Source organism: Rhinatrema bivittatum, chromosome 2, assembly GCF_901001135.1.
Source record: "Rhinatrema bivittatum chromosome 2, aRhiBiv1.1, whole genome shotgun sequence".
NCBI classification, from domain to species: Eukaryota; Metazoa; Chordata; class Amphibia; order Gymnophiona; family Rhinatrematidae; genus Rhinatrema; species Rhinatrema bivittatum.
This window is the reverse complement of record NC_042616.1, coordinates 172,036,692-172,063,840: the sequence shown is the minus strand read 5'-3', so window position 1 is coordinate 172,063,840 and position 27,149 is coordinate 172,036,692. Positions and strand designations below refer to the sequence as shown.

General features: G+C 43.4%; 1 protein-coding gene across 1 annotated transcript in view; it reads right to left on the bottom strand.

Moving 5' to 3' along the window:
- VPS50 (VPS50 subunit of EARP/GARPII complex) overlaps positions 1 to 27,149 on the bottom strand; it is a 620,793-nt gene that overhangs the window by 35,933 nt on the left and 557,711 nt on the right. Inside the window, 3 exon segments of the mRNA XM_029588894.1 lie at positions 789 to 947; positions 1,115 to 1,211; positions 14,365 to 14,513. Of these exon segments, the coding sequence (XP_029444754.1) occupies positions 789 to 947; positions 1,115 to 1,211; positions 14,365 to 14,513 (405 nt within the window).

The following is a 27,149-nucleotide window of genomic DNA, read 5'->3' as shown; positions in this document are numbered from 1 at the left end:
GGATAAAACCTTTTCAAAACCCATCTCCAGCACTGGATTAAAAGAAATCCATATGCTTTCCTCCAGAATCAGCCCCTTATCTGGCTTATTATACTAATCATCTTCCTGCCCCAAATAACAAAAGATGTTCTTATGATGCATCTTCTACATTCTCTCCATACCCAGTACAGATAAGGGTTCTAACAAACTCCAGTCTGATAGTATCAAATTTATTTTGTAAAATAATCAGCAAAACCTCAGCTATTAACCTAGAATCTTCTGGAGCACCATTTCTTTGTATTTCTTCCTCAATGGATATTAAATAACTCAGGTCAATTTTGAAAATGTAGGTAATCCTGCAGGTATTTTCTTATATTAGTGGCTTAGTTATAGGCCCCCCTACGATAGCTGTTAATTAAACAATATGGTAGTTCCCACCAGAGGACAGATAGCTCTCTTAAAAAGAAGATATCAGCATGGTATTTTGATAGGTTTAATTTTCTTTGCTAAATAAGATACTATGAAGAAAGGCATCCATTAAACTTGCATCTAAATGTCATCAAAGAAAAGCTTTATCAACTCGCCAATTTTAAAATGGCTGCTCATCACAAATGAAGTCACATTACTGAAAATCTAACACCTTCTTATTTTTTGGCTACTATTTTCACATAGACTAAGACACCCAAAGAGAATATTATTAGAATTAAACTTAATCATTTTTAAAATGACTATATTGAGATCCAATTTAGATGTTTTTCCTCCCTCTTTTTACACAGCTGCTGGTTTCTTGAAATCTAATTTAAAGTTACCTTTAAAAGGGCATCAATGTACACATTGTGTTGTGACATGATTTCTTTCACATCCCATTTCACATTCGCCATAAGCAGCAGCATCTGCTCATAATCAATGGCTTTAGCTGCTACAATCCAGTACGTTGGTTTACGGAGTTCACTGGCAGTTGACACAGTCTGTAGCAGAAATGGTTAACAAAACTGTTACGACATTTTTTATGACCAAATAACATGATAAAAGTTACTTCAAAGAGAAAGATGTTAGCATTTAAAAATGAAGCACAGTGCAATACTATTATGTTCAAGAATATTCTGCTAAAATAACACACTGGTAGATTTCTGACCTGAGAATAGAACTGCTGGAGGAAAGGTTTCTTGGCTGCTGGCATCACAGCATCAAGATGCATCTGAAGGAATTCAAACTGTTCAGCCAAAAATACCCTAAGAAATAAATAAATACTGCTGTGATATAAATACATTTATTGTATGATATATGAACTGCAACATTTTTTAACATTCTATTATGCTTTTCAACAGCCTGATCAACACAATGGACAAGTTTTGTGCTTATAAAATTGGACAAATAACCCCTTCCCTTTATATTCTTTCCTTTCCTACTATTCACAAAACTTCCAATGTACCTGGTTATTAATCATAAAACTTCACAGAAGATACATGACCATTCTGCACGCGTCTACCCTAGCTCTAAACCATTTGTAGTGATTGAGGTAAGCTTAGATCAGTAATTATTTTTTCTTTGCACTGAAATCTTGCTTAAAACATGCTTGAATGATCTCCAATAAGACAACAATTTTCAAAGGAATCTAGGTGCCTAACAATGGAGTGAGGGACCTCGAGCTCTGGATTTGAAATTTCCCCCAGTCACAATTGCAAATTATAACTGTTTAGTTTCATAACGCAGCTATATTTAGTGGCTGTAAATGTAGGTATTTCTGGGGGCATCTTTTGGTTGGGGGAGCAAAGTATGCGTGAAAACCACTATCATTTATCACCTAGAACCCTAGTCACACAAAGAGCAGGGGCAAAGTAGGCAGGTACTTTGTGCCAGTATAATTTTAAGCCAATTTTCAGAGAAACTATCCGGGTAATTTCTCTTTGAAAATTAGCTAAATATACCTGGGCACAAAAGTACCTGTGTACTTTGCCCCTGTCAACTGAAAAGCAGGTTGTTAGTACAAATAAAAAACACATTTTGAAATGTCAATGCCAGAAGTCTAACAAGTAAGCTGGGGAGAATCAGAGTGCACAGCAGTGAATGATGAAACAGACTTAACTGGCATCTCAGAGACATGGGATAGTGCTGTACCAGGTTATAAATTATATCACAACTAGTGGTACCCGGCCACGCGTTGCAGTGGCAGAGTCAGGTTCTTTACCCTCCCTTCCCCTTCCCCTTGCTCATTTACCTCAGTCACTCATCCTCCTCCCCCTTTGTTCACTCACCCCCCCTTCCCTCCCCTGTCCCCACTTCAACTCTCTCCCCTCAAACTCCCCTCTCCCCTCATTCTTCCTCCCCTGACACTCACCTCCCCCCTCATTCTCCCTCCCCTCACTATCACCTCCCCCCCAGATCAGAAAACCTTTGTCTTTCTATTTCTCTGGGAACCCCCCACCCCAACCCTTTAAATCAAATAATAACCCCCCACCCTCCTGCCCCCTCCCAAGACCTGGGACATTTAAATTGTTGGTGCTACATGTGGTCTGTCCCTGGGCATCTGTGCGCGTTATGTAGCCAAATAGGGGAGTGCCTAACCAAATTTGCACTTCCAAATTTGTTTTGTGGTCTGGGGAGGGCTATTTTGGTGCGTTCCCGAGATTGTGCAAGTTTAGTGTATGTAATTGTGTGTGAACCTCCCCCTTCCCCAAAAAATCAACCCTATGAGAAAAGTTCTCGTAAACTAACCACCCCACACTCTCCTGCCCCTCCTCCCCAGCCCTGCGAAAAACAGTAGCCCACCCCCTGCCCCCCCCAGAGTTGCCAAATTAATGAAACCTGCTCCCCCCTCGTGACCCCTCCCCAAGATGTTCGCAATAAATTCATTACCACCCCCCACCCTCCAGACCCCCCCGAGACCTGATAAAAATGTCAGTCGGTGGAGCGGGCGTTCAGGAGCGGTCCGGGAGTGATGTATTGGCGTTGGTCCATCGGCTGCGAGCACTGAAACGGGTTCAGACGGCCCTTTGCCCTTACTATGTCAGTGGGGTGGAGCAATGGCAGTGGTAGGTCCTCTGACATAGTAAGGGCAAAGGTCCGCCGGCTGCCAGTCCTGAAAATGGCGGCGAGGGGCCCTCGCCCTTACTATGTCACATGGGCTACTGCTGCCACTGGTGTCCCCGAGTGGCATAGTAAGGGAAAGGGCCGTCGGCGCCATGTTGATTGCTGGCAGCCGACGGCCGTAGTGCAGATGTGTCCCGGACCGGTCCTGGCCCCCCGCTGGAGCCTCCCGGACTTCTGTCAGGTTTTGTGTGTGTTGTGAGGGCCAGGGAAGTAAATCAATTTGGCATGTGTGTGGGGGGTGTGAGGAGGGTGGTTTTGTGTGTGTTGGGAGGCTGTGTGAAGTAAATCAATTTGGCATGTGTGTGTGGGGGGTGTGAGGAGGGTGGTGGGTGTATTTTATTTGTAAAGGAAATAGTTATCTTCTGGCGAAAAAAGTGCGCGAATGTGTTAAAATGGAAATGAAACGTGGACCTGGACTGGCAAAATGATTAGTGTAGCGTGTGTTAGTATAAGGTGTAACAGATGGCGCTTACGTCCAGCAGATGTTGCTGTTTTCTCGAAACAATTTTTAAACCTATTTTACCTGTCACAGGTGTGACATATCTGTAATGTAAGTACAGAAGAACCTTCCTGTATGCAAAATGAAGGTTGTGTCCAAATTTGAAAGCAATCGGTTCAGTGGTTTCTAAGATTAGCGATTTTGTCCAAACTATTTAACATTTTTATTTATACAGATGATAGGGTGAAACAGCTTTTGGGGGGGGGGGGGCAGGGGTGGTGCTTTATGTCCAGGATGGCATAGAGTCTAACAGGATAAAGATCCTGCAAGAAATTAAATGCACAATTTAATCTTTATGGGTAGAAATCCTATGTATGTTGGGGAAGAGTATAGCGATAGGAATATATTATCATCCACCTGGCCAAAATGATAAGATGGATGATGAAATGCTGAGAGAAGTTATGGAAGCTAAACAAACTGGTAGTGCAGTAATAATGGGAGATTTCAATTACTCCAATATTGACTGGGTAAATGTAATATCAGGATATGCTAGAGACGTAAAGTTCCTGGATGGAATAAACAACTACTTCATGGAGAAATTGGTTCAGGAACCGACGAGAGAGGGAGCTATTTTAGATTTAATTCTTAGTGGAATGCAGGGTGAGAGAGGTAACAGTGGTGGGGCCACTTGGCAATAGTGAATCAAATTTGAACTAATGACTGGAAGGGGGACAATAGGTAAATCTACAGATCTAATACAATTTTCAAAAGCGAAACTTTGATAAAATGAGGAAAATAGAAAAAACAGAAAGGTGCATCTGCAAACGTTAAAAGTGTACAACGGACATGGACATTGTTTAAAAATACCATCTCAGAAGCACAGTCCAGATATATTCCACGCATTAAAAAAGGTGGAAGGAAGGCAATACGATTACCAGCATGGTTAAAAGGTGAGATGAAAAAGGCTATTTTATCCCAAAAAAAAATCCTTGAAAAATTGGAAGGATCCACCTGAAAAAAATAGGAAAAAGCATAAACATTGGCAAGTTAAATGTAAAACATAGATAAGACAGGCTAAGGTAGAATTTGAAAAGAAATTGGCCACAAAGGAAAAAACTTGTAATAAAACCTTTTTGAAATATATCTGCAGGAAGCCTGTGAGGGAATCAGGTGGACTGTTAGATGATCGAGGAGTTAAAGGTGCATTTAGGAAAGATAAGGCCATCACGGAAAGACTAAATAAATTCTTTGCTCCGGTGATTACTAATGAGGATGTTGGTGAGATACCCATTCTGGAGACGGTTTGCAAGGGTGACAATTCAGATGAATTGAACCAAATCAAGAAGGATCTGGAAGATGTAGTAGGCCAGATTGACAAACTGAAGAGTAGCAAATCCCCTGGGCCAGATGGTATACAACCCAGGCATCTAAAAGAGCTAAAAAATGAAATTTCAGACCTATTACAAGTAATTTGTAACCTATCATTAAAATCATCCATTGTACCAGATGTTTGGAAGGTGGCCAATGTAACCACGATATTTAAAAAGGACTTCAGAGGTGATCTTTTTCCTGGCTGGTGGTTCCTAATATGGAACCTAACATCATGTAACTACAGCAAGGGTTATTTTTCCCTATATGCAACACCTTGCACTTGTCCACATTAAATTTCATCTGCCATTTGGGTGCCCAATTTTCCAGTCTCGCAAGGTCCTCCTGTAATATGTAACCTAACATTGTGTAACTACAGCAAGGGTTATTTTTCCCTATATGCAACACCTTGTACTTGTCCACATTAAATTTCATCTGCCATTTGGATGCCCAATTTTCCAGGCTCGCAAGGTCCTCCTGTAATGTATCACAATCCACTTGTGATTTAACTACTCTGAATAATTTTGTATCATTCGCAAATTTGATAACCTCACTTGTCGTATTCCTTTCCAGATCATTTATCAATATATTGAAAAGCACCGGTCCAAATAAAAATCCCTGAGGTACTCCACTGTTTACCCTTTTCCACTGAGAAAATTGACCATTTAATCCTACTCTCTGTTTCCTGTCTTTTAACCAGTTTGTAATCCATGAAAGGACATCGCCTCCTATCCCATCCCTTGTTTTAGTATTATTTGAAATGGTACATAACCTTCTTCTATTACCTGTTCCATCACACACATGATTTTATAAACCTCTTATCATAATTCCTTCTCTCTCATCTCTTTTCCAAGCTGAACAGGCCTAACCTCTTTAGCCTTTCTTCACAAGGCAGCTTTTCCATCCCCTTTATCATTTTTTGAGCCCTTCTCTGTACTTTTTCTAGTTCTGCTATGTCTTTTTTGAGATGAGGCAATCAGATATGCATGCAGTACTCCAAGTACAGTTGCACCATGGATTGATGCAGTGTTAACATGCCACTGTCCATATTGTCTCCATTCTTCTCCAAATAATTCCATTCTACTTGCTGTTTTGACTGCTATTGCACACTAAGCTGAGCATTTCAAAGTATTGACCACAAGGACTAAGAGGTCCTTTTCCCAAACTGGTGATTTCTAATACTGAACCCAACATTGTGTATTTGTGGTTGGGATTATTTTTCCTTTGTACTTGTCCACATTTTTCCTTTGTACTTGTCCACATTTTTCCTTTGTACTTGTCCACATTTAATTTCATCTGCCATTTAGATGTCCAGTGTCCTAGTCTCAGAAAGGCCTTCTTCAATTTCTCACAATCCATTGCTATTTTAATAATTTTGAATAATTTTGTGTCATCATACTTAACTCGTTGGTCCCTTTTCTAAATTTTTAATGAATATGCGACTTCACAAGTGGTTTGGACAAGTTCCTGCAGGAGAAGTCCATAAAATACTACTAATCAAATTGACTTAGGGAATAGCCACTGCTATTACTGGCATTAGTAGCTTGGGATCTATTTAATGTTTGGATACTTGCCAGGTACTTGCAACCTGGATTGGCCACTGTTGGAAACAGGATACTGGGCTTGATGGACCCTCGATCTGACCCAGTATGGCAACTTCTTATGTTTTTATATAATTTGTAACCTGGTATCACAGTGTCTGATTGCTTATCTTCCTTCTACTAGGTCTCCGAGATGTTTATATACCACACAACCACATTACACTTGTCCTACACAAACTGTGCTGGTTACCAATACCATACAGAACTAAATATTAATCCCAATAAAAAAATCACTAGAAGAAACATACAAATTAACAACAACTTACCTAAACAACATAAAGGAAATACTAATTAACTTAAAACTCATCCTCAACTTCGACAAGACTGAAATGATCTTATTAGACAGAAGGAACAACTCTTCTCAAATACCACCTCTCAGCCTAATGAATCAAAATACAGTTATATCTCCAATCAATCATGCTCGCAACCTCGGAGTAATAATTGACAGGGAACTTTCTATCAAAAACCATATCACAAACATAACAAAAATCAAAGACGGATATCATAAATGTCTTACACTCCGTCATTTAAAACCTTTTCTTTCCAAGAATGATTTCAGATCAGTCCTTCAATTACTAATTTTCTCCAACATAGATTACTGTAACTCACTCCTTTTCAACTTACCCCTACACACTATTCGCCCACTCCAGATCCTACAGAACGCAGCTGCAAGAATCCTCACTGGATCAAAAAAGCACAACCACATCACTCCAACACTTATCTCACTACACTGGCTACCAAAAAGATTCAGGATTGAATACAAAGTACTATCCATCCTACATAAAATTATATATGAAAAACAAGAAAATTGGCTAAGCTCCTCAATAAAACTACATACCCCAAACAGAAACCTCAGATCAGCAAATAAGGGACTTCTAAAAACACCACCCACGCATTCCAATCAACTCAACTCAACACAAAAGAGAGCAATATCTCTAGGTAGCCCAAAACTCTGGAACTCCCTCCCAACTGAACTCAGAACTCAAGAAAACCTAAAATCCTTCAAAAAAGATCTAAAAACATGGTTGTTCAACAAAGCATACCAACTCACCCAATGATCAACACAACAACATCACCCTCCACTCCAACCGGAAGAATAAAATGAATAAAAGAAACTCATCACAACTATGTATTATAACTAAGAAGTGAAACGTAAAACAGAACAGTATCTAACATATGATACCCCTATGTTTAACAACAGTTTGAATCTTGTTGAAACCCTGTTTATCCCCCCTTAACCTTGTAACCTTCATATTTTTGTAAACCATTATGATGGCTTTATGATAATGAATCCGAAAGATGGTATACAAAACTCGATAAATAAATAAAAATAAATAAATCAAAACCTGGTCACTGATGTTCAAGGCTCTAAGAGGAGATGGGGCTATCTATGTCAGCAAAAGGTTATCCTTAATCTTGCACTCCAGACCACAAAGATCCTCACTTGGATCCTCAATGTTAACTCCATCGTTAAAAAGAAATCAAAAGGACACCCACAACAGATCCTTCAAGGGAGCAATACCTGCCCTCTGTAACTTCCTCCTAGAAGAGCTCCAACAAATACATGACTTCTCCCACTTCAGGAAGCAAATAAAAGCCTAGTTCTTCTGTCAGGCTTTTAATGCCAACCTATAACTCAGAGCTGCTAAACTAATTATGGAAACTGAATGGCATCAGCAGTATCTCTACTATGTTGTTGGAAGAGCTGTGTCAGTGTTGGTTGAGCCCTCTAAATCTAGTCCTATTGTACACCTTTTAATTGCCAAACTGAAATGTGATTTTTGTTTCTCTTTCAAATTTGTTATACTCCTTTCTCATTGCGAAGCTGGAAATGACCTCTGTTTATATGCTGCTATTCTATTATGCTGTAAACTACTTTGTGCAAATTTCATATTCTTAAAAGTGGGTAATAAATTCAAATAATCAATTATATGTATATCTTCATTTAATATAATATATTCTAACTCTCCAATTTTTTTCTGACTTTTGGCAGTTTCTTGTAAAGCTGAATACAATACAACAATATAGTTACATGAATTTTTTTTCTACAAATACACACTTGTAACTGTGCTACAGTCATCCTCAGCAGACTCTGCAGTAGCTCAGGTGTAGATTGTGTGGCAAGGGGCAGAACTTCTGTGGCACAGTTTTTGATATTCTGCAGCAATCCTGTGGCATATTTGCATAATTTAACATACATTTCTATACTGTTTAATATATGAAGAGCTGTTTTAAATATCTTTCTATTTTTTAAAATAAAGTACATTTTTAAACTTTGTTGCATGAATTGGTTAATTTCTTTTTTCCCCTTCTCTAATTCCTCTAATTCTCAGGGGAGAAGAGCCAGGAATTGACCAGCAGCAGCTCTCTGCTGCTGTGACATCTGCAGCATGCTCCTCAGAGAAAGGTGGGAGATCGAAAGTGCTGGTTTGACTCTGCTCCACCACAGGGAGAAGAAAAAGTTTATGCCCTGTGGGGGATAAGTAGACAGTGTCACTTATGGGCCTGGCGAAGAAGACAGCATAGGTAGCATCACTTGCTGGCCAGCAGCAAACAAAAGAGTTGGCATCCCATGATCTCAGAAGAAGAGTCAGCCGTGTCCACCGAGATCTGATGGAGGAGGCAGCAATGTCCTGCCAGGTCTAGGCATAGGAAGAGAGAGCAGCACTATGCTCTGTTGGTGTACATTTTTGGTGACGTAATATTTTGGTTGAGAACTGCTGGTGCAGTGAATGCTTTTAGAGTTTGCCTCAGATTCCTGAGCTCTTTAAGAGGTCCTCAATTGACTATCAGGGGACCTTCAAACAGCTCACTAAAGTTCAAATAATGCCCAATTAGATATCATAAGTGATATGCCCTATACCTTGAAAACACCTGTAGTTCAAGTGTGGATCACTAAGGGGTACATTTTAAAACCTGGCACGTGCCAAAACTGGGAGATATGCGAGTATGTCTGGATGGCGTATGCCGAGTGGATTTTAAAAGCAGCCCTGGTATGCGAATCTCCCAGTATGCGCATACGTGAGAAATAACAAAAAAGGGGTGGGGTGTGGTCTGTGTGGGGCAAGGGCGGGGCATAGGCATTCTGGACTGTAACATGGAATGTGCTTGTAAATATTTGTGTGCACAAGCGCACGCTGGGGTCCCCTGCTGTGTAACTTTTCTACTGCTATGGATGGTGTGTAAGTAATAAAATAATAAAATCTAGGCTTGTCAATGGGGTTTTAAGGATCAGGGCTAACAGGGGGAAAGGGAGACTATTAAACTAGGAGTGATGGGAAGTCCTATTCCTTAACTGAGTGAACTGGGAATGAATTGGAAAAACTCCCTATGGCATAAGCACGCATTCCTTAAAAAATTCCCCCACCTACGCAGCTGCGGCGGCATATGCACGCACATGTGCGCGTCCATATAAAATTGTGCGCACATATATGCGCGTACATCCTATTATATACCATACATGCAAATATGTGAGTATGTTATGAAATGGCCATGTCCTTTGGCATGAGCCAACATATGTGCATACATGTGCACCTGCATGTATATGTTACTGCCCCTATGTATAATGTTCATGAAATACAACACTGCCAATGAGTGGTAGTATCCTACTACTAAGATGCCAAAACATTTAGCAAAAAAGGATTATTTTTGTTGTAGCAATCATTTACCTGCACAATATATTGAAAACACGAGTTAGTGAGTGTTAAAACAGAAATACATGTTCTCATGGAGAACGATGTCTTTAACATTAGAATATGTCATATTCCATTAATTTTGCAAGACGTAGGCAATGTTATTAGATATGGACCTGCTTTAAGTTTTAAACAACCAACATGTAAAATAAAACAGTCATATTTTTAATATTAGATCATGGTCAAAGTTTGTATTCTAATTAGGTAATGAATATGATCACCAAATGAAGATCAAGTTGGTCATTTGTTTGGGTGAACAGTACTATATGCTTTTTGAGATCAGACTCACTAGAGATTAGTCTTGTTTAACAATGCTTTCATGCCATAATATTTATAAGGTTAAGGTAAAATGGAAAAAAGATTAAGTGCCTGATTTTAAAAAGCATTTACATGCTCAAAATTGTGTTTTAGACAAGTAAATGCACTTTACACGTGTAAACGGCTTTTGAAAATTGCTACAATAGTGCTTTACATTTATGCGCACAACTCTTTTGGAAATTCACCTGTAAATTTCACTATTATGTCCAAAACAACAAATATGAAATGATAGTCTATATTTAAAACAACATCCTTTTTTGTATTTAGTAAAACATAGCTTAAGAAAATGAAAGAAAAGTCTTGCATTTTCAGTTTGTAGAATTATGCATTATTATTACAATAATGGGATTCTGTGTACCAAGGGGCATTAGCTAAAGTCCATGTAAGATGTGCACTATTTGAATGAGTATTAGTGTTACTGCTGGTTCCTTGATTGTAACGCTAATGTGCCTGTAAATAATTAGCATAAAAACAATTGAAATGTCCTCATTAGGTATTAATATGTAAAAAAGCAAGTGTAGCCTTGGTCCCAATGAGGATAGTTTGAAAACTATCTCCTTTGTACACTATTCAACATTAATAGGTACGAGAGTTAACAGGGGCTACCTAAAGCTGGACAGTTAACTGCAAATTAGGAGGTGTAGTTAACTTACATGTTGATGACTGCATGAATACATGCCTCTGATCCACCAACCTCCCATGTCCCAACCTAAATTAGGGCCTCTGGAGTAGCTCCCCCATCCCCCACCCTCCAATAGCTAAAAGGGCCTCCAGGTACTATAAATACCCCTTCCCTGCAACATCAAGGGTCTTTGGGTTCACCCTCATTACTCGCCATCAACATTAAAAGGCCACCTGGGCCCCCTACAGAATTAAAAGTGCCTTCCAGGCCACCGATCCCTGCCACATAAAAAGGGTTTTCCAAACCCTCCATGTCATAATATAGAAGGTCCAAGAGAGCCCTTTTGATTTCACAAGGGTAGAGGATTGAATGGGTTATGAAAGATACTGTTGATGTTATAGGGGGCCCAGAAGACCATTTGATGTTTGATGGGCAGAGAAGAAAGAGCAGGAAGAGGTTAGGGCCCAGAAGAAAACTGGCACCCTACTGTCAGTAAAGATCCAGAAGACCTTTTGGAAGGGTGCATGGAATCTGGGTTTGGGTGTGTGGCCAGAGACCCTTTTGATGCAACTGGGGCTAGGAGATACGGGCTGAAAAAACCCTTTGGTATTTAGGGATGTTGGGTATGAGAGAAGGAGAGACAGGAGGTTGGACTGGAAGACCCAAATGATGTTCTGGGGCATGTAGGTTCTCCAAACTAACCAGTCCTTTCATTTTGGGCAGGTTAGTACAGGAAAACCTAAGTTGTCTAATGCAACAGTGTTACCATTGCTGAGATGTTTCTGACATGGTCACCATAATGCACTGGGCTGGATTTTAAAAGGGTTACGCGCATAAGGTACGCGCGTAACCCTTTTAAAATGCCCCTGCGCGCCCCGAGCCTATTTTGCATAGGCTTCCGGCGTGAGCAAAGCCCCGGGATGCGCGTTAAGTCCCGGGCTTTCTTGGGGGAAGGCGTGTTGGGGGGGCGTGATGCGGTCGGCGCGTCATCCGGGGGCGGTGCCGCGGACGTGGTTTCGGCCCAGGGGTGTTCTGGGGGCGTGGCCGCGGCCTCCGGACCAGCCCCCAGACCGGAATATGGCGCGCGGCAGCCGGCCCACACAGTTACGCCTGCCTTGAGCAGGCGTAACTTGTGCGACAGAGGTAGGGGGGTTTATATAGGGCCGGGGGGGGGGGGGGGGTGGATTAGGTAGGGGAAGGTGGGGGGAGGCGGAGGGAACGGGCAGCAAGCGCAGGGCTCGGCGTGCGCAAGTTACACAAATGTGCACCCCCTTGCGCGTGCCGACTCCGGATTTTATAAGATACGCGCGGCTACGCACATATCTTATAAAATCTGCCGTACTTTTGTTCGTGCCTGGTGCGCGAACAAAAGTACGTGTGCGTGCTCTTTTTAAAAATGTACCCAACTGTGTTCAGCATTTAATTATTTCTGCATATAGTAAATGATTGCAGATAAAGAGCAAAATGACCCATTTAGTCTGCCTAGTTGAGATTTATCCATCCTGAGTAGATGCACAAAAATTCCCTTATTCAACTCAACACTTTCTCCCACTTCTCCATGTCCTTCATCTGATCTTTAAACCAAAACTGCCCTCCACATCCATCTTAAGAATGCCCAAAATTTGTTACAGTGATGGTCATCACTTCTTCTGCTGGTAGGCCACCTCAAGACCATTGCAACACCAGTGTTAAAACCCAGCAAATAACTTACATTACCATGCTGATTTTAACAGGGGTTAGTACACAGACCCAGATCCCAACTGAGGACCCCATGACAATTGTATGTTTATAGTTAAATATTCCCTTTATTCAACTACCAACACTAGAAAGCTTCTTTAGAAGATCTGTAAATACTGAAAGAGCTGTAATTAATTTGCAATATCCTTTTTATACAGTAGCATGATTGTTCAATGCTTTTAAATTAAATGGAGCAGAAAATGTACAGCGACTCCCATTCTGGAAACTTGCAGACTGAAACTTAAAAGGAAAGAGGACAGTTTCCAAAGATCTCAAAAGTAGTCGGCAATTTTACTCAAATTATGTTGTTTGAAATTCTTTGAACAGTTACCCTGGGAATTGAAATGCTAGTAAGAAGGTCACAAATGATTTCACACTCTTGAGACTAGCTCATAAATGTAAGCAGGAGTATCAAAAAGGCCTGACAGAGACCAGGTGGACAGCACTATGTGCATCTATTCAATTCTTTATAGAATGGCAGCATTGAAGAAAGCTATTAAAAACCTTTAAAAATGTAGACAAAGCAAGATTTTTGACAAAATGGAATGAGAATTTTATATTTAACGTGAATTTTTAAAATGCAGCATGGCACGTGATTTTTGCAATAGTTGTGGAGTTTTCTTTAAACTTACTTTCTTCTTATCTGGCAGCACCAATACATTTATTTTCACTCATATCAACCCAGAGTACGAAAAAACCTAGCAATCTTCATGACAAATGGAAAAATGACTCATGATGATATTTTAAGTTTTTTCAAAATCGAATCTAAGCTTCCAATCACTGCTGAATATATTATACATTGAAAGCTGCATTTTAAAAGCCCGGCATGCGCTGAAAAGGGCAGCGCGTGGATGGGGATTTTAAAACACCCGCAGCCAAGCGCAGATCCTGCCATTCTTCTGCTTTTCAAAAAGCACAAGAATGGCTTTTTGAAAAAGAGGCAGGGAATTGGCAGGCCAGGACAACACCATTAGGCACTGTCCCGCTGAAATGCGTGCCGGGAGCCGACTGGACCGCACAAGTTGCTATTGCTCCAGACCGCGGGTAAGTACAAAAACAAAAAAATCTAGGATAGTTAGCGGGGATTTAGAGGTTGGGGTTAGTAGGGGAAAAGGGAGGCAGGCTAGGTAGGAGGTTTACGAAGTTCCCTCCCAGTCCGCTCCTTTATTGGAGCAGCCTGGGAGGGTACTGGGGAAAAGGCCTATTCCATTGCCGCGCACATCTACTAAATTCCCTCCTACTTATGCTTGCAAGAAGGCACTCGCACGCCAAGATAAAATCCTGCGCATGGGTAGCATATTTTATAACATCCATGTGTCAACACACTCATGTTATAAAATCGGCCGTCCATGTGCGTGCGCCGGCAACCGTGCACACATGAACCTCCGTGTGAACATTTGAAAGTTACCGTCTAAACTAATAAACTATGGGCCAGAAACACTTTCAACAATTTTCTCTTGCTCTTCAACTATTAGACTAACTTTTAGACAATAAGAAAATATGTTTTAAATAACTTACAAAGATTCTGTGGCTACCACTCTTTCTGCAAGGCCAAACAATGTCTCACCAGTTGTCAAATCCACTAGGTGACTGAGATGTGGGCTTGGCACTTTTTCCTTTCTCTCTTCAGAGGCTGTAATAGTGCTAGTGGTATCAGTTGATACTTCCTGAAAGGGAAATGCAATTTTTGAAATCAATATTTGTAATAAATAATCAAACTGTACAAGAATAATTTTTATATATTCATTCTGGGGTAAAGTTTGAAAGCCCTGCGCGCCGGTGCGCCTATGTTGCATAGGCTGCCGGCGCGCGCAAAGCCCCGGGACGCACGTAAGTCACAGGGCTTTGCTTTGGAGGGCGTGTTGGGGCAGCGCGGCATTCGGGGGTGTTCCGGGGGCAGGCCATGGGTGTGGTGCCGGCCTGGGGGCGTTGCAGGGACGTGGCCGAGATCTCCGAAGCAGCCCCCGGGCTGGGGAATGGCGCAGCCAGCAGGCGTAACTTTTTCGACAAAGGTAGGGGGGATTTAGTTAGGGATGGGGGGTGGGATAGATAGGGGAAGGGAGTGGAAGCTGGGGGGGGGGGGGGGGCCGGAAAAACTGTTCCCTTCAAGGCCGCTCCGATTTCGGAGCGGCCTTGAGGGGAACGGGGAAAGCCATCGGGGGTCCCTTCGGGCTTGGCGCACGCAAGGTGCACATGTGTGCACTCCCTTGCACGCGCCGACCCCGGATTTTATAACATGCGCGCGGGTTGCGCGAACAAATCTACGCCCGCGCGTATGTTTTAAGATCTGCCCCTCTGTTTTTCGTATCAGAAGTTCAATGTATAACATTGTTTAACAGGAATATCAGAAAAACATCTATGCCATCTAAACAGATATCGACTTGCTTGCATTTTTTGCCTTAAAACATACCATGAGTGTATGCATAAATTAGGATAGGAGCAGAAATCACATAGAAGAGGAACTAAACCAAATCAAGAAACACTATACCAATTCACAAATGGAAGAATGGAAACATTTTGGTAAAGTTCTCCTGGGCACCTGGAAGCACATATCTATATCCCTTGGAGGTCTATATTCAGATTACTTTGCTCTGATATTTCAAAGTTAGTCGGATAAGTTTATCTGGCTAACTTTAGGACTGCTTTCATTCAGTCCTAAAATTATCGGGTGAACTTAGCCAGGTAACACTGAATATCGGTGTTTATCCAGCTAAGGGGGTCATTTACTAAAGGGTTGATTTTAAGACTCGTGCATGCTGATTTTATAACATGTGTGCGTCGCCGCGCGCATTTTATAAAATACGATATCAGCACACACGCATGTGCAGGCGGGTTCACACACACGCTTCCAATGGGGGAAGATTTTGTAAAGAAATATGTGGTGACGCAATAGGGCCTCCCCCAGTTCTCTCCAATTAAGGAGCGGACTGGGAGGGAACTTCCCTATACCCATACCTATCTTTCCTACCTTTTCCATTCTCCTGCCCGACCTCTATCCCCTACCTAGCTACCGTATTTTTTTGTTTTTGTTTTATAACTTACCTGCTCTGATGAGCAGAAGTTAAGTTACGCACGCTGGCCGGCTGGCCCCCGCCCCTTTAACATAGCCCAGTACTTCGGCGCATATTGAGAGATACATGTGTGGCTGGGCTGTTTGTAAAATGTGCGTATCCCCCAGTTTTTGGGCACGTGGGCTTTTTAAAATTTGGCCCTAAGCATTTTTCCCATAGACACAAAATGGGAGAAAACCTTTAGTAAATGACCCCCTTAATTAGCTAGATTGTTGACTCTGCCTCAACGTATGTTGCTAACTTTTTAGCTAGATAAAAAGAAATTGGCCGGATATTATAATGGCACCATTTATTTGACTAAATCCAAACTTAGCTGGACAAATGTCAACAGATATGGGCCTCTTAATAGTTACTCATTATGCTTTAAAGAAATATTTCAAATAATGGTTATTTCTTCAGAGTACAGTACATACAAACAGGTTTTTCTTCATCATGAATGATAACTGTGTTCCACAGCCCTTCTTTCATGACCAGATCAGTTAATGCAAGAAATAAATTCCATTATTTCATACTTGTGATGTCCCATTTATCTCTACAATCCAACTAAATAGGACATTCAAGAAATAACAGAGTAACATAGACTATTTAAAGGCATTTGTATACCGTTTTTTAAAAATAAATTTTATCAAAACGGTTTACAAGAGTAAAATAAACATAAAATAATCAAAAATAAAATGAGTTTTCAAATATACATAAAATAAACAATAACTAGTCAGAATGCTAGGATTAGAAACTTTTATAAGATAAAAGATTTGATGCCATGAGCTTAATTTTTTTCTAGGTGGAGGGGTGGGGTGGAAATGATAGAAAAAATAAAGATTGTATTAATATTGCAGGGGGAGGGGAGTAGGGAGGGGAATGACAAATTGAAAATATGGAAAATGAGGGTTAAAAAAGGGTACAGATGACTATGCAATTATAGTTTGGCATAAGAGTAATCGTTTAATTAGATGAGATGTTAAATGCAAGTTGAAAAAGGTGGGTTTTGAGAGATTTTTTAAAATGAGAAGGGTTAGATATTGAACGTAGGGGGTTTGGTAAAGAGTTCCAAAGTACTGGCCCGGCTATTGAAAAGGCCCTTTTTCTGGTGAGGTCTAATCTAGCTTGTTTGGGAGAGGGGATATCTAGGAGATTTTGATTAAGTGATCTTAAATGTCGTGTTGGTTTATAAATCCAAAGTAGTGAACAAAGCCAAGTGGATGTATGATTATGAATTAAACTGTGGATAATGGAGAGAATTTTGTATTTTATTCTGAACTTTATGGGTAGCCAATGTAGAGATTGTAAAACAGGGGAGATATGATGACGTGGAGAGGTTCTAGTTAGTATTCGGGCAGCAGTATTCTGAATCAGTTGGAGTGGGTAGAGTGAGGAGTCTGGTAATCCTACATAAAGAGCGTTACAGTAGTCTAAACCAGAGAAAATTAAAGATTGAAGGATGGTTCTATAATCTCGGTAGAAAAGTAAAGGACGGAGGTGTTTTAGAAGTCGTAGCTTGTAGAAAGATTTTTTTGTGAGTGAGGAGATGTGTTGTTTTAGGGAGAGGTCTGAGTTTATGTTTACGCCAAGACTTGTGGCAGAACGTGCTATAGGAATAGAAGTATTATTAATTGTCAGATGTGATGGTGGACCTAATGAAGAATCGGAGATGGAAGTTAAATGTATAAGTTCGGTTTTTGAAGGGTTTAATTTTAATCGATTATGAGAAAACCAGGAGTTAATGGTAGCTAAATAGAGAGAGACTAGGGATAGAGTGGCTGACCATGATATTTTATATGGGACAAAGAATTGGATGTCGTCTGCATATATTTTGAATTGTAAGTTAAGGGAAGATAAAATATTGCATAGAGGGAGAAGATATATATTAAATAGAATGGGAGAACGTGATGAATCTTGAGGAACACCGGAATTAATGGTGTGAGGGGCGGAATGTTGTTGATTATAGTTAACTTGCTGGGGTCGATTGGAAAGGAATGATGAGAACCAATTTAAAACTGTACCTGTGATACCTATGGATTTGAGATCTGAAATGAGAATCTGATGATTAACGGTATCGAATGCAGCTGATATATCTAAAAAGACTATGATGTAGTCTGTATGGCAGACTATGGCAGCAGATAAGGCCTACAAGTCTCATTTAGATTGCCTATTCCCTAATGTAATACCACAGAGTCAACCTGGTTTCAAACTTTATGCTCACATTCTGCAGCTAAAGATGGTCTATGCTTATCTTATGCTTTTTTGAATTCTATTACTATTTTGGCTTTTAGCATTTCTACCAGGAGCCAGTTTTATGTAGTCACAACCCTTTCTCTTATTCTAGAGCTTCCTTTACACTAAAAAAAAATGTACTTGCTTCTTGTACATTATTTATACTTTTGAAAATTCAGACCTGGCTTTTTGAATAGGTCTGTGCTAACTGGGCAACAGCTAAGATGGACCCTCTGATGTCAGAATAATGTCTATCTACAGTCAAATGCAAATATGAGAGAGAGACTTTGCAGTTGCTGTGTATGTGACCAGTTTGACAGATTTGCAGGCCATGCCTGTCTGGATGGAGCCATTGAAGCCAAGAGAAATATAAGAACAATTGGTGCTGTGTGAATCTGTGTAGCCAGAGCACTAGGGGCTTCTTTTTATGGCTCTGGGCCAATCGCAGAACAGGTCTTATCAGTTCATTGTCAGATGTGAACAACTGGTAGTTGCCATTCTGACCGCTCCCTGAACCTGGAGAAAGAAAAAGGACTTGGAAAAGAGCGTGAAAGACAGCCTATCAAAACCTTAATTGTATATTCACCTGACTATGCATGAAATTGCTGAATTATGCATATGTAAACCCTTAAAAGCAGCGGGGAGCAAGCACTCAGAGTTGGTCGATCGTTAACCATCCAGAAGATGACCCATTTGAGTGCTGCTACCTCCCCCCTGTCTTGCCTCTCTGAACCCTGGGCAGAAGCAACTTGCAGAGCCAAGGGTATAGCAGAGCCGGTCCCACACACTACTGGAGAGCCAAACAACCTCTGTTGCTTCAGTGACATAGGCTGCCCTCTCTAGCTCATGCCGAAGACCGGAGAAGGCCCGAGACCACCAGATCAAGGACCCACAGAGCATGAGTCACTGCAAGTTCCATATTGGTGGGAAACTGACGGTTCCAATCCTGGTTTAGTGGGTTATGAAGTTAAGGCTCTTTAGCCCTTTGATATGCAAATCCAGGATAGAGATGTGATGCTAGCATTAATTCTGTAATCTGATAAGCAGCGGATGACAAGCATGCTTTTGTAACTACTGCATTCTTATTTTTTGTTTCCCTAATGATAAGTTCTGTTTCTGTATTAGTGTCCTTATGGAAGCCCTTGAATAAATAAGATTTTCCTCAGATAAACGCTCAGGATCTGTATCTCATATTAATTGGAGGGATTGCTGGAAAAAGGAAGCAGGAAATCCCCCTACAGAATGTCAGGTTTATCTTTGTCTTATTGGTGTTTTTGTTTTTTTTTAATAAACTTATGCACGATGATGTTTTTAATGTTATTGTAATTCACCTTGAACTTTTCAGGGATACAGCAGTACATCAAACTAAATTAAATGATATATTTGAATGCCTCTATTATATCCCCCTTCTTCATACTTAGTTCCCTAAGTCTCACTTCATAGGGTTTATGGTGCAGGTTGCACCAATTTGGTAGCCCTTTCATGGACTGCCTATACTTTGCCTACATTCTTTGGGACAGAGTAGTCAATTCTGGTCTTCAGCATATATCTATAATGAATATGCGTGAGATAAATTTGCAGATAATGAAGGCAGTGCATGCAACTCTATCTCACACATATTCACTGTATATATCCTGGAAACCAGTCCAGTCTCTTACTCTTGAGAACAGGAGTTGGTTGCTCCTACTTTAGGAAATGTGGCTTCAAGAATTGAACCCAATGCTTCAGAGGACATGTCATCAAAGACTTATATAGAAGCATTATCACTTCCTTTTTTGTACTGATATTAGCTCTTCCTATGCACTGTAGCAATTAAAACCCTAGCATGGCAAGCTGCACAGTACTATGCAATATTCATCATTAGCTTGCATTTTCTTAATCCTATAGAAAATAAAAACGTTCGGTTGTATCACATTATGGAATGTCAAAGTTATTTTAAAAATTTCATGATGAGTTTAAATTTAAGTGTCACTTCTTTAGAATCATCAGGGGTTAGAACAATTGACCATACTTTTACCTTTTTTGCAAGTATCCTACTGTACTTTAAGATTCCACTGTTATAGTGATCAAGGACATGATACACCAGAGGTATCTCTTTTAAAGGCTGAAATAAAATACCCCCATCTTAGTTACTATAAATACAGAATTCTCTCTTAGCTCCATGGGATACATTTTCAAAGGCTTAGAGATAGATTTTAAAAGCCTTGTGCGCACAAAAGCGGCCACATAGTGCTTAAGTGGGCCATGCGGGAGCTATGTAAAATTTAAATAGCCGGGAAGGGCAGGGCATGGGCGTTCCAGAGGCAGGGTCAGCAATGACATGCATAATCCCCAATTTTCCTCAGCCAGTGTCAATGTTACCGCCGTAACTTTGCTACAGCTCCTTAGTAGGTGTAGGAATCCAGCAAACAGAGAGTGAGAGAGAGAGCCTCTTTATAAAGCTCAGCCTGGCACTCAATATATGGACCTTTTTAAGGAGGGCACTTTGATTCAGCCAATGTGCATCCTTTTAGTTATAGCAAAAAGAGGAGTTCCCGAGGAGCACAACTTGGTTAATGGATTAGACTATATATGGTATATACAATTTTAAAAAATATATGCAGTAGGCTCTTTGTTGCCCTGTATGTTTGTATCTTATAGATTGCAAGCCTTATTGAGCATGTACTGTCTCTTATGTGTTTTTGTACAGAGCTACAAATGATGAGTAGCACTATAGAAGTAAAAGACCAGCGGAGCAGGCCAGTCCTGCGCCGGTGGCATAACATTGGTAAAATCGCGCGAAAAAGGCAGGCCGGGAATCAGGAGGGGGAGGGGGAAAAGGGGGGATGAGAGACAAGAGGCAGTGAGCGAATAGGAAGGGAAGGGAGGGGTGAGGATTAACAGTTGCGGGAGAGCGGGGTTTCAAACCTTGGCCAGGGATTGGTAAAGGGGGTTGATGACATGGCTGTATTGAGCACCACAACTGCTGGGATCAGCAAGAGAGAGGCGCGCTTGACCAGTTGTTCCCTATTTTAGTGTTCCAGTGTAATCGGGTATACATTGAGGGCGCATATTAAAAAAAAAAAAATGCGGAGGGGCCGTGAGCGAGGCAGGCCTGTAGTGCACAAAGCACCTCAGGGCAAAGGAGGGCGTCATGTGTCGGTAGTGGCGAGATTCGCTAGGCCTGTGTCCGGGGAGGCAGGGCTAGGCGTGCCCAGCCCCCGGCTTCTAGTTTGGGCAAAAGCAGCCCGGAGATAGGGCTAGCCTCCGGGGGAGAGATATCTCGGAGTGAGGAGCAGGTGGCCGCAGGGCTCCCGCTCAACTTATCTTTGAATGCGACAGGGAGGGATTTTCTTACTTCACCTAGACCCCTTCCGCACTACCTCCTCTGCCCTACACACCAGCAGGTCGCAGGCAGGGAGCAGGGGCCCGTGCGAGCATCAGCGAAAGAAGTGCAGGGGGCCAGGTTGTTAGCTGGGCCGAGGCACCTACCCGCTGAGGAAGGGGCAGGACATGCGAGGTGCGAAGAGATGGAGGTCGGGCAGTCCTTCGAAGAGCAAGTGTCAGCAGTGGAAGGCAGCACGCAGGAATGACGGAGGAGGAGAAGAACAGGGGAGGAGCCCGAGGAATTAGAGGTCGCAGCAGAGGCAGGTACATAACAGGTGCCGGGGACGTGTGTAGCCGCTATGGAGAGCGGGGAGCAGCTCAGGAGCCATGCGGTGAGTGCGGTCATCGGCCACAGGGGGGGGAGTGCCATGGGTGAAGGACTGAGGGTTAGTGGATCGGGACTTGGGGGTGCCGCAGCAGGGTCCATGTGGCCCTTCAGGGTTTGGGGGTTGGCCAGATTGATCACAATCAGTGCAGGGGAGAGAGGGAGCAGCCAGAGACGGGGAGAGAGGGAGGGGGGCATGGGGAGAAGTTGGGAGACTTTCTGCAGATATTGGGTGGAAGGGTAGCACAGGAAAAGGGGGTGCAGGGAGGTTGGGGGCCTCGGTATTAGGATGGATCCTGCAGCTGGTGCATTTGCCTTCTCAGGGTATGCGGAATTGGAGTCACCGGGACCATCTACAAGAGAAGCTTGGAGGGAGAAGATGCCGGCATGGATAACAGGATGGGAGAGGCAGATGGTCGCAGAGAAGGCGAAGAGGGAGAGGTCACGTTCGGGTTATGCGGAGCAGCAGCAGGTAAAGAGGTTACGGGGCAGACGCAAAAGGGAACAAAAAAGAGCAGGAAGAGAAAGAAGGAGTCATCGGCAGCGTCGAGCTCTGATTCTAGTTCTTCAGCAACATCCTCCTCGGATTAGAGTGAAGCCGGGGGGGGGGGGGGGGGGAGGGAGTAGGACCTAGCCAGGACATGGGGCACCTGGCCTTGGCATCATTGACGGAGTTATGGGAGGGGGTTCCTCAGAAGTTACGCAGAAGGATTAGGAAACGGAAGTATGTGAATATCTTCCAGTTACTGGAGGGTAGAAGGGGGTAGTAAAGGGAGGAAGAAGAGCAAGAAGAGCAAGAAGAAAAAGAAGGGTGGGAGCGGTGGGGGGGCCCAAGGTTTCCAATAACATTCTGAACTGGGTCAGGAGGTTTTTCCGGCTAGCTAGCATGGTGGGGCATTATCAGCCCGGGCAATATGGGGCGCTTCTTGCATATGGGGACAGTATTGTAGGAGCATTTAAGGATTACAAGGGTTGGGCATGGCTAAATTATGATGAGAAATTCCAAGACAAGATGGCGGGAAATAGGTTAATGTCATGGGGCTCGCAGGATATAAATCTTTGGTTTACGCAGATGACGAACAAGAGTGCAGGGAACGTTAAGCGAGGGGGGACCGGAGTGCAGGGTGGGCTGGGTACAGGGACTGGTGGTGGGAGTGGGACCCTTTTGTGGCACCAGGAACGTCATTAAAGGGAGTGCAGCCCAGAAAGGGGGTGCAGGGAGCGGAGACGTGTGCTGGAGATTCAATAGGGCAACTTGTTTGTTCCCCGATTGTAAGTTCCGGCATGCATGTTCCACATGTAATGGAGCGCACCCTGTGTCCAAGTGCACACAGCTGCTATCCCCACAAAAGGGGGCAAGCACTGAGGGCACATTACAGAAGGAGGATTCCCCGATAGCGTTGGATCAACTGGAGAGATGGTTGCAGTGCTAACGGATAGGGAGGGCTTCTTCCTTTTGGTTTCAGGGATGGCTTCAAGATTCCATAAATAGGACCTGGCCATGGGGGGAGAGTGCGCAATGCTAGGTCGGGATCACAATTGGCAGAGGTGGCAAGAAAAAAGCTGGAGGGGGAATTGAATATGGGGCGTTTTGCAGGGCCTTTTTGGATGCCACCTTTTCAGAAGACACTGAGAAAAAGACCCAATACTATATAACATGTAACCAAATCCAACTAATATTAGACCTGTTATATGTTCCACGAGTCTCTCTTGATAATATTCAGCCCTTGAAGAAGGAGCCTGCCTCCGAAACATTTAGATGTCGGCTGTACAAGATCGACCATAGAACAATACAAGATAAGTGACGTTAAAGGCTTCATTTTTGGCCATTCTAAATGCGTCAATTTTTGAAGTGGACATTTAATCATAAAGAGCTACACCAGACTGAGGTACCTAATGATTTTGAAGCCCAAGGCTCACAGACACGATAGCTAAACTATCTATTAGCATCGTATGAAGGTACACTCGACCTTTTCAGAAGATGCATTTATCGCCGCTGGCGGTTATTCCCAAGAAGGCAGTGGGGAAATTGGAGAAATTACTTACCTGATAATTTCGTTTTCCTTAGTGTAGACAGATGGACTCAGGACCAATGGGTATAGTGTACTCCTGCTAGCAGTTGGAGACGGATCAGATTTCAATCTGACATCAGCCCCTAGTACATATACCCCTGCAGGAAGTGCAGCTCTTCAGTATTCTCCTCGAAAAGCCTTATGGATATATGTGTGACTGACTGATTAACTTAATAATTTGGTTAACTTGGATAACTTCATAACTTGGTTAAACGTTAAACTTGATTAACTTGAACTGGTTGATTGACTATAGCTGAAGACCGCCAGTGTACTCAACCGGAAAGCGTCGACACCCGGCAGGGTGGATGCCCTAGGTAAATGAAAAACATGGCTTACCCTTGAACATTTGAGGGCCCTGCATGAAGGCAGCCAAGGGTGGGATGCTGAGTCCATCTATCTACACTAAGGAAAACGAAATTATCAGGTAAGTAATTTCTCCATTTCCTAGCGTGTAGCAGATGGACTCAGGACCAATGGGATGTATAAAAGCTACTCCCGATCCGGGTGGGAGGCTGCCCATGACCCACTTAGCATTGCCCTTGCAAATGCTGTGTCCTCCCGAGCCTGAACATCCAGATGGTAGAATCTGGAGAAGGTATGGATAGAGGACCATGCAGCTGCCCTGCAGATCTCGGCAGGTGACAGCATTCTAGTTTCTGCCCATGATACTGCCTGGGCTCTGGTAGAATGGGCCTTGACCTGTAGAGCTGGTGGCTTGCCAGGTTCTACGGAGACCACCTTGATGACTTCCTTGATCCAGCGGGCAATGGTTGCCCACGAGGCCGCTTCCCCTTGTCGCTTTCCGCTGTGAAGGACGAAAAGGTGGTCCGTTTTTCGTATGGGCTCGGCCATTTCCCGGTATCTGGATAGGAGTCTGCCGATGTTGAGGTGGCGGAGACTACGGGCTTCTTCCGAATTCTTCCGGCCATCCGTCGTTGGTAGCGAGATGGTCTGGTTAAGGTGGAAGTGTGAGACCACTTTGGGGAGGAAGGAGGGGACCGTGCGTAGTTGGATGTACCCCGGGGTGAGCCTGAGGAACGGCACACGGCAGGACAGTGCTTGTAGTTCCAATATGCAGCGGGCTGAACACACCGCCAGCAAAAACACCGTCTTCGAGGTTAACAGGCGAAGGGACAGGCCTCATAGGGGTCTGAAGGCGGTTCCCGCTAGGAAGTCCAAAATGAAATTAAGATTCCACAGAGGTACCAGCCACTTTAGTGGTGGGCGAATGTGTTTGACTCCTTTCAGGATGCGTGACACGTCCGGGTGAGAGGCTATGCTGTCGCTCTCGCACTTGAGCCGTAGCATGACAGGGCAGCCACCTGTACCTTGATGGAGTTGAGGGACAGGCCTTTCTGTAGTCCGTTCTGTAAGAATTCCAGGATCACGGGAACTGTGAAAGAGCGTGGTTTGATGTCGTGGTCTTCGCACCAGGCTTCAAATACTCTCCAGATCCTTATGTACTTTAGTGATGTGGAGAACTTGCGTGCTCGGAGGAGGGTGTCGATTACCACCCCTGAGTACCCGCTCTTTCTCAGGCGAGCCCTCTCAATGGCCAGACCGTAAGAGAGAATTGAGCTGGATCCTCGTGGAGGATCGGACCTTGTTGTAGCAGGTCCCTGTGTGGGGGGCAGGGGTAGGGGGTTCCCTGCCAGCAGTCTTCTCATGTCTGCGTACCAGGGTCTTCTTGACCAGTCCGGAGCCACCAGAACTAGTCCCTTGTGTAGGTGTATCTTGTGGATGATTGCGCCCAGTAGGGGCCACGGCGGGAAGGCGTATAGTAGAGTCCCCGGGGGCCAGGGCTGTACCAGGGCATCGATCCCTTGGGACTGCGGTTCACAGGATGCAGAGAAGAGCGCTGAAACGCTCTTATGGAGAGCACCTCGATCTAGAGCGTGTGGGTTGGCAACTGGCTTGGTTTAGTAAGAGGGGCATGGGTTGGGATGAACTCTTGCCCTTCCTGCAGGAGAAAGTAGACATGTGGGGAACGCCCAACATCCTACTTATACATCTGGGGGGGAATGATATATGATCCAAATCATGCCAAGAGTTAATAACATGTATGAAGAAAGATTTGTCCCAAGTAATGATTCGGTGGCCGCGGGTGAGTTTAGGATGGTTGGATGTCGTAGTCCGTTTAAAAAATAAAGGGGAGGCGCTGTGGAATAATGGTGTTAAGAAGTTGAACCGGCAGATGGGAAAGAGGATGAGGTGGGAGGGGGAATTTTGGGTGAGGTATCAGTGGGCATGGGAAGTGGAGGCGGGATTGTTTAGTGGGGATGGGGTCCATTTGTTAGATGTGGGGATGGACCTGTTTAATAATTCCCTGCAGGAAGGGTTGGAGAAGGAGATCAGTAGGTGGTAGGAGGCTGCAGTGGGGGAACAAGTCGACATAGGTTGTCTTGTCTGTGGCAAAAACCCGAGTCTAGGTTATATTGGAATGCCTTGGCGTATTGGAGTTGGGGGAGGGGGGAGTATCTCGTGTAGTTTGGGGGGGCTACTACATGGGATGGCCGGTGAATTACGGGGCTAAAGTTCATGGTCAAAGCTTGCTCTCGCTTGTTTGAGGCGGAGTAGGTGGCATTTGGGGAGGGGCAGCGTTTCACCACTAGGGCTAGAATCCCATCCCATTTTCAAATGTTTCAAAAAACTATTTCATGGTCACATTTATGGTTAATATAGAGGTAAAATTAGAAAAAACAATTTATTAAGGTTCAATTTTTATTTTGGCACAAATACACAATGAAAACAAAATTATTTAGGATCAATTTGTACTCAGTATTTTATTTGTTGATTGCTTATGCTCGACCATCCAATGTATTTATTTTATTTAATACTTTTATATTCTGCAATTATTAAGATATACAGTGCAAATTATAAAAATGCATACAAAATACACAATGGGCTAGATTTTAAAAGCCCTGCGCGCGTAAATCCTCCCGGATTTACATGCGCAGGGCACTCGCACACCGGCGCACCTATTTTGCATAGGCCGCCGGTGCACGCAAAGCCCCGGGACGCGCGTAACTCCCGGGGCTTCGTAAAAGGGGCGGGAGGGGGCGTGTCCGGAGTCAGGGGGCGGTCCGGGGCGGGTCCGGGGGCATGGCAACGGTTCGTGGGCAGGCCGGGAGGGCGGTCCCGAGTCCCCCGGCACTGCGGCCTGTGCCGGGGGATGCGAGGTGGCGCGCGCAAGTTACGCCTGCTTCAAGCAGGCGTAACTTGCCCAACAAAGGTAGAGGGGGGTATTTAGGAAGGGCC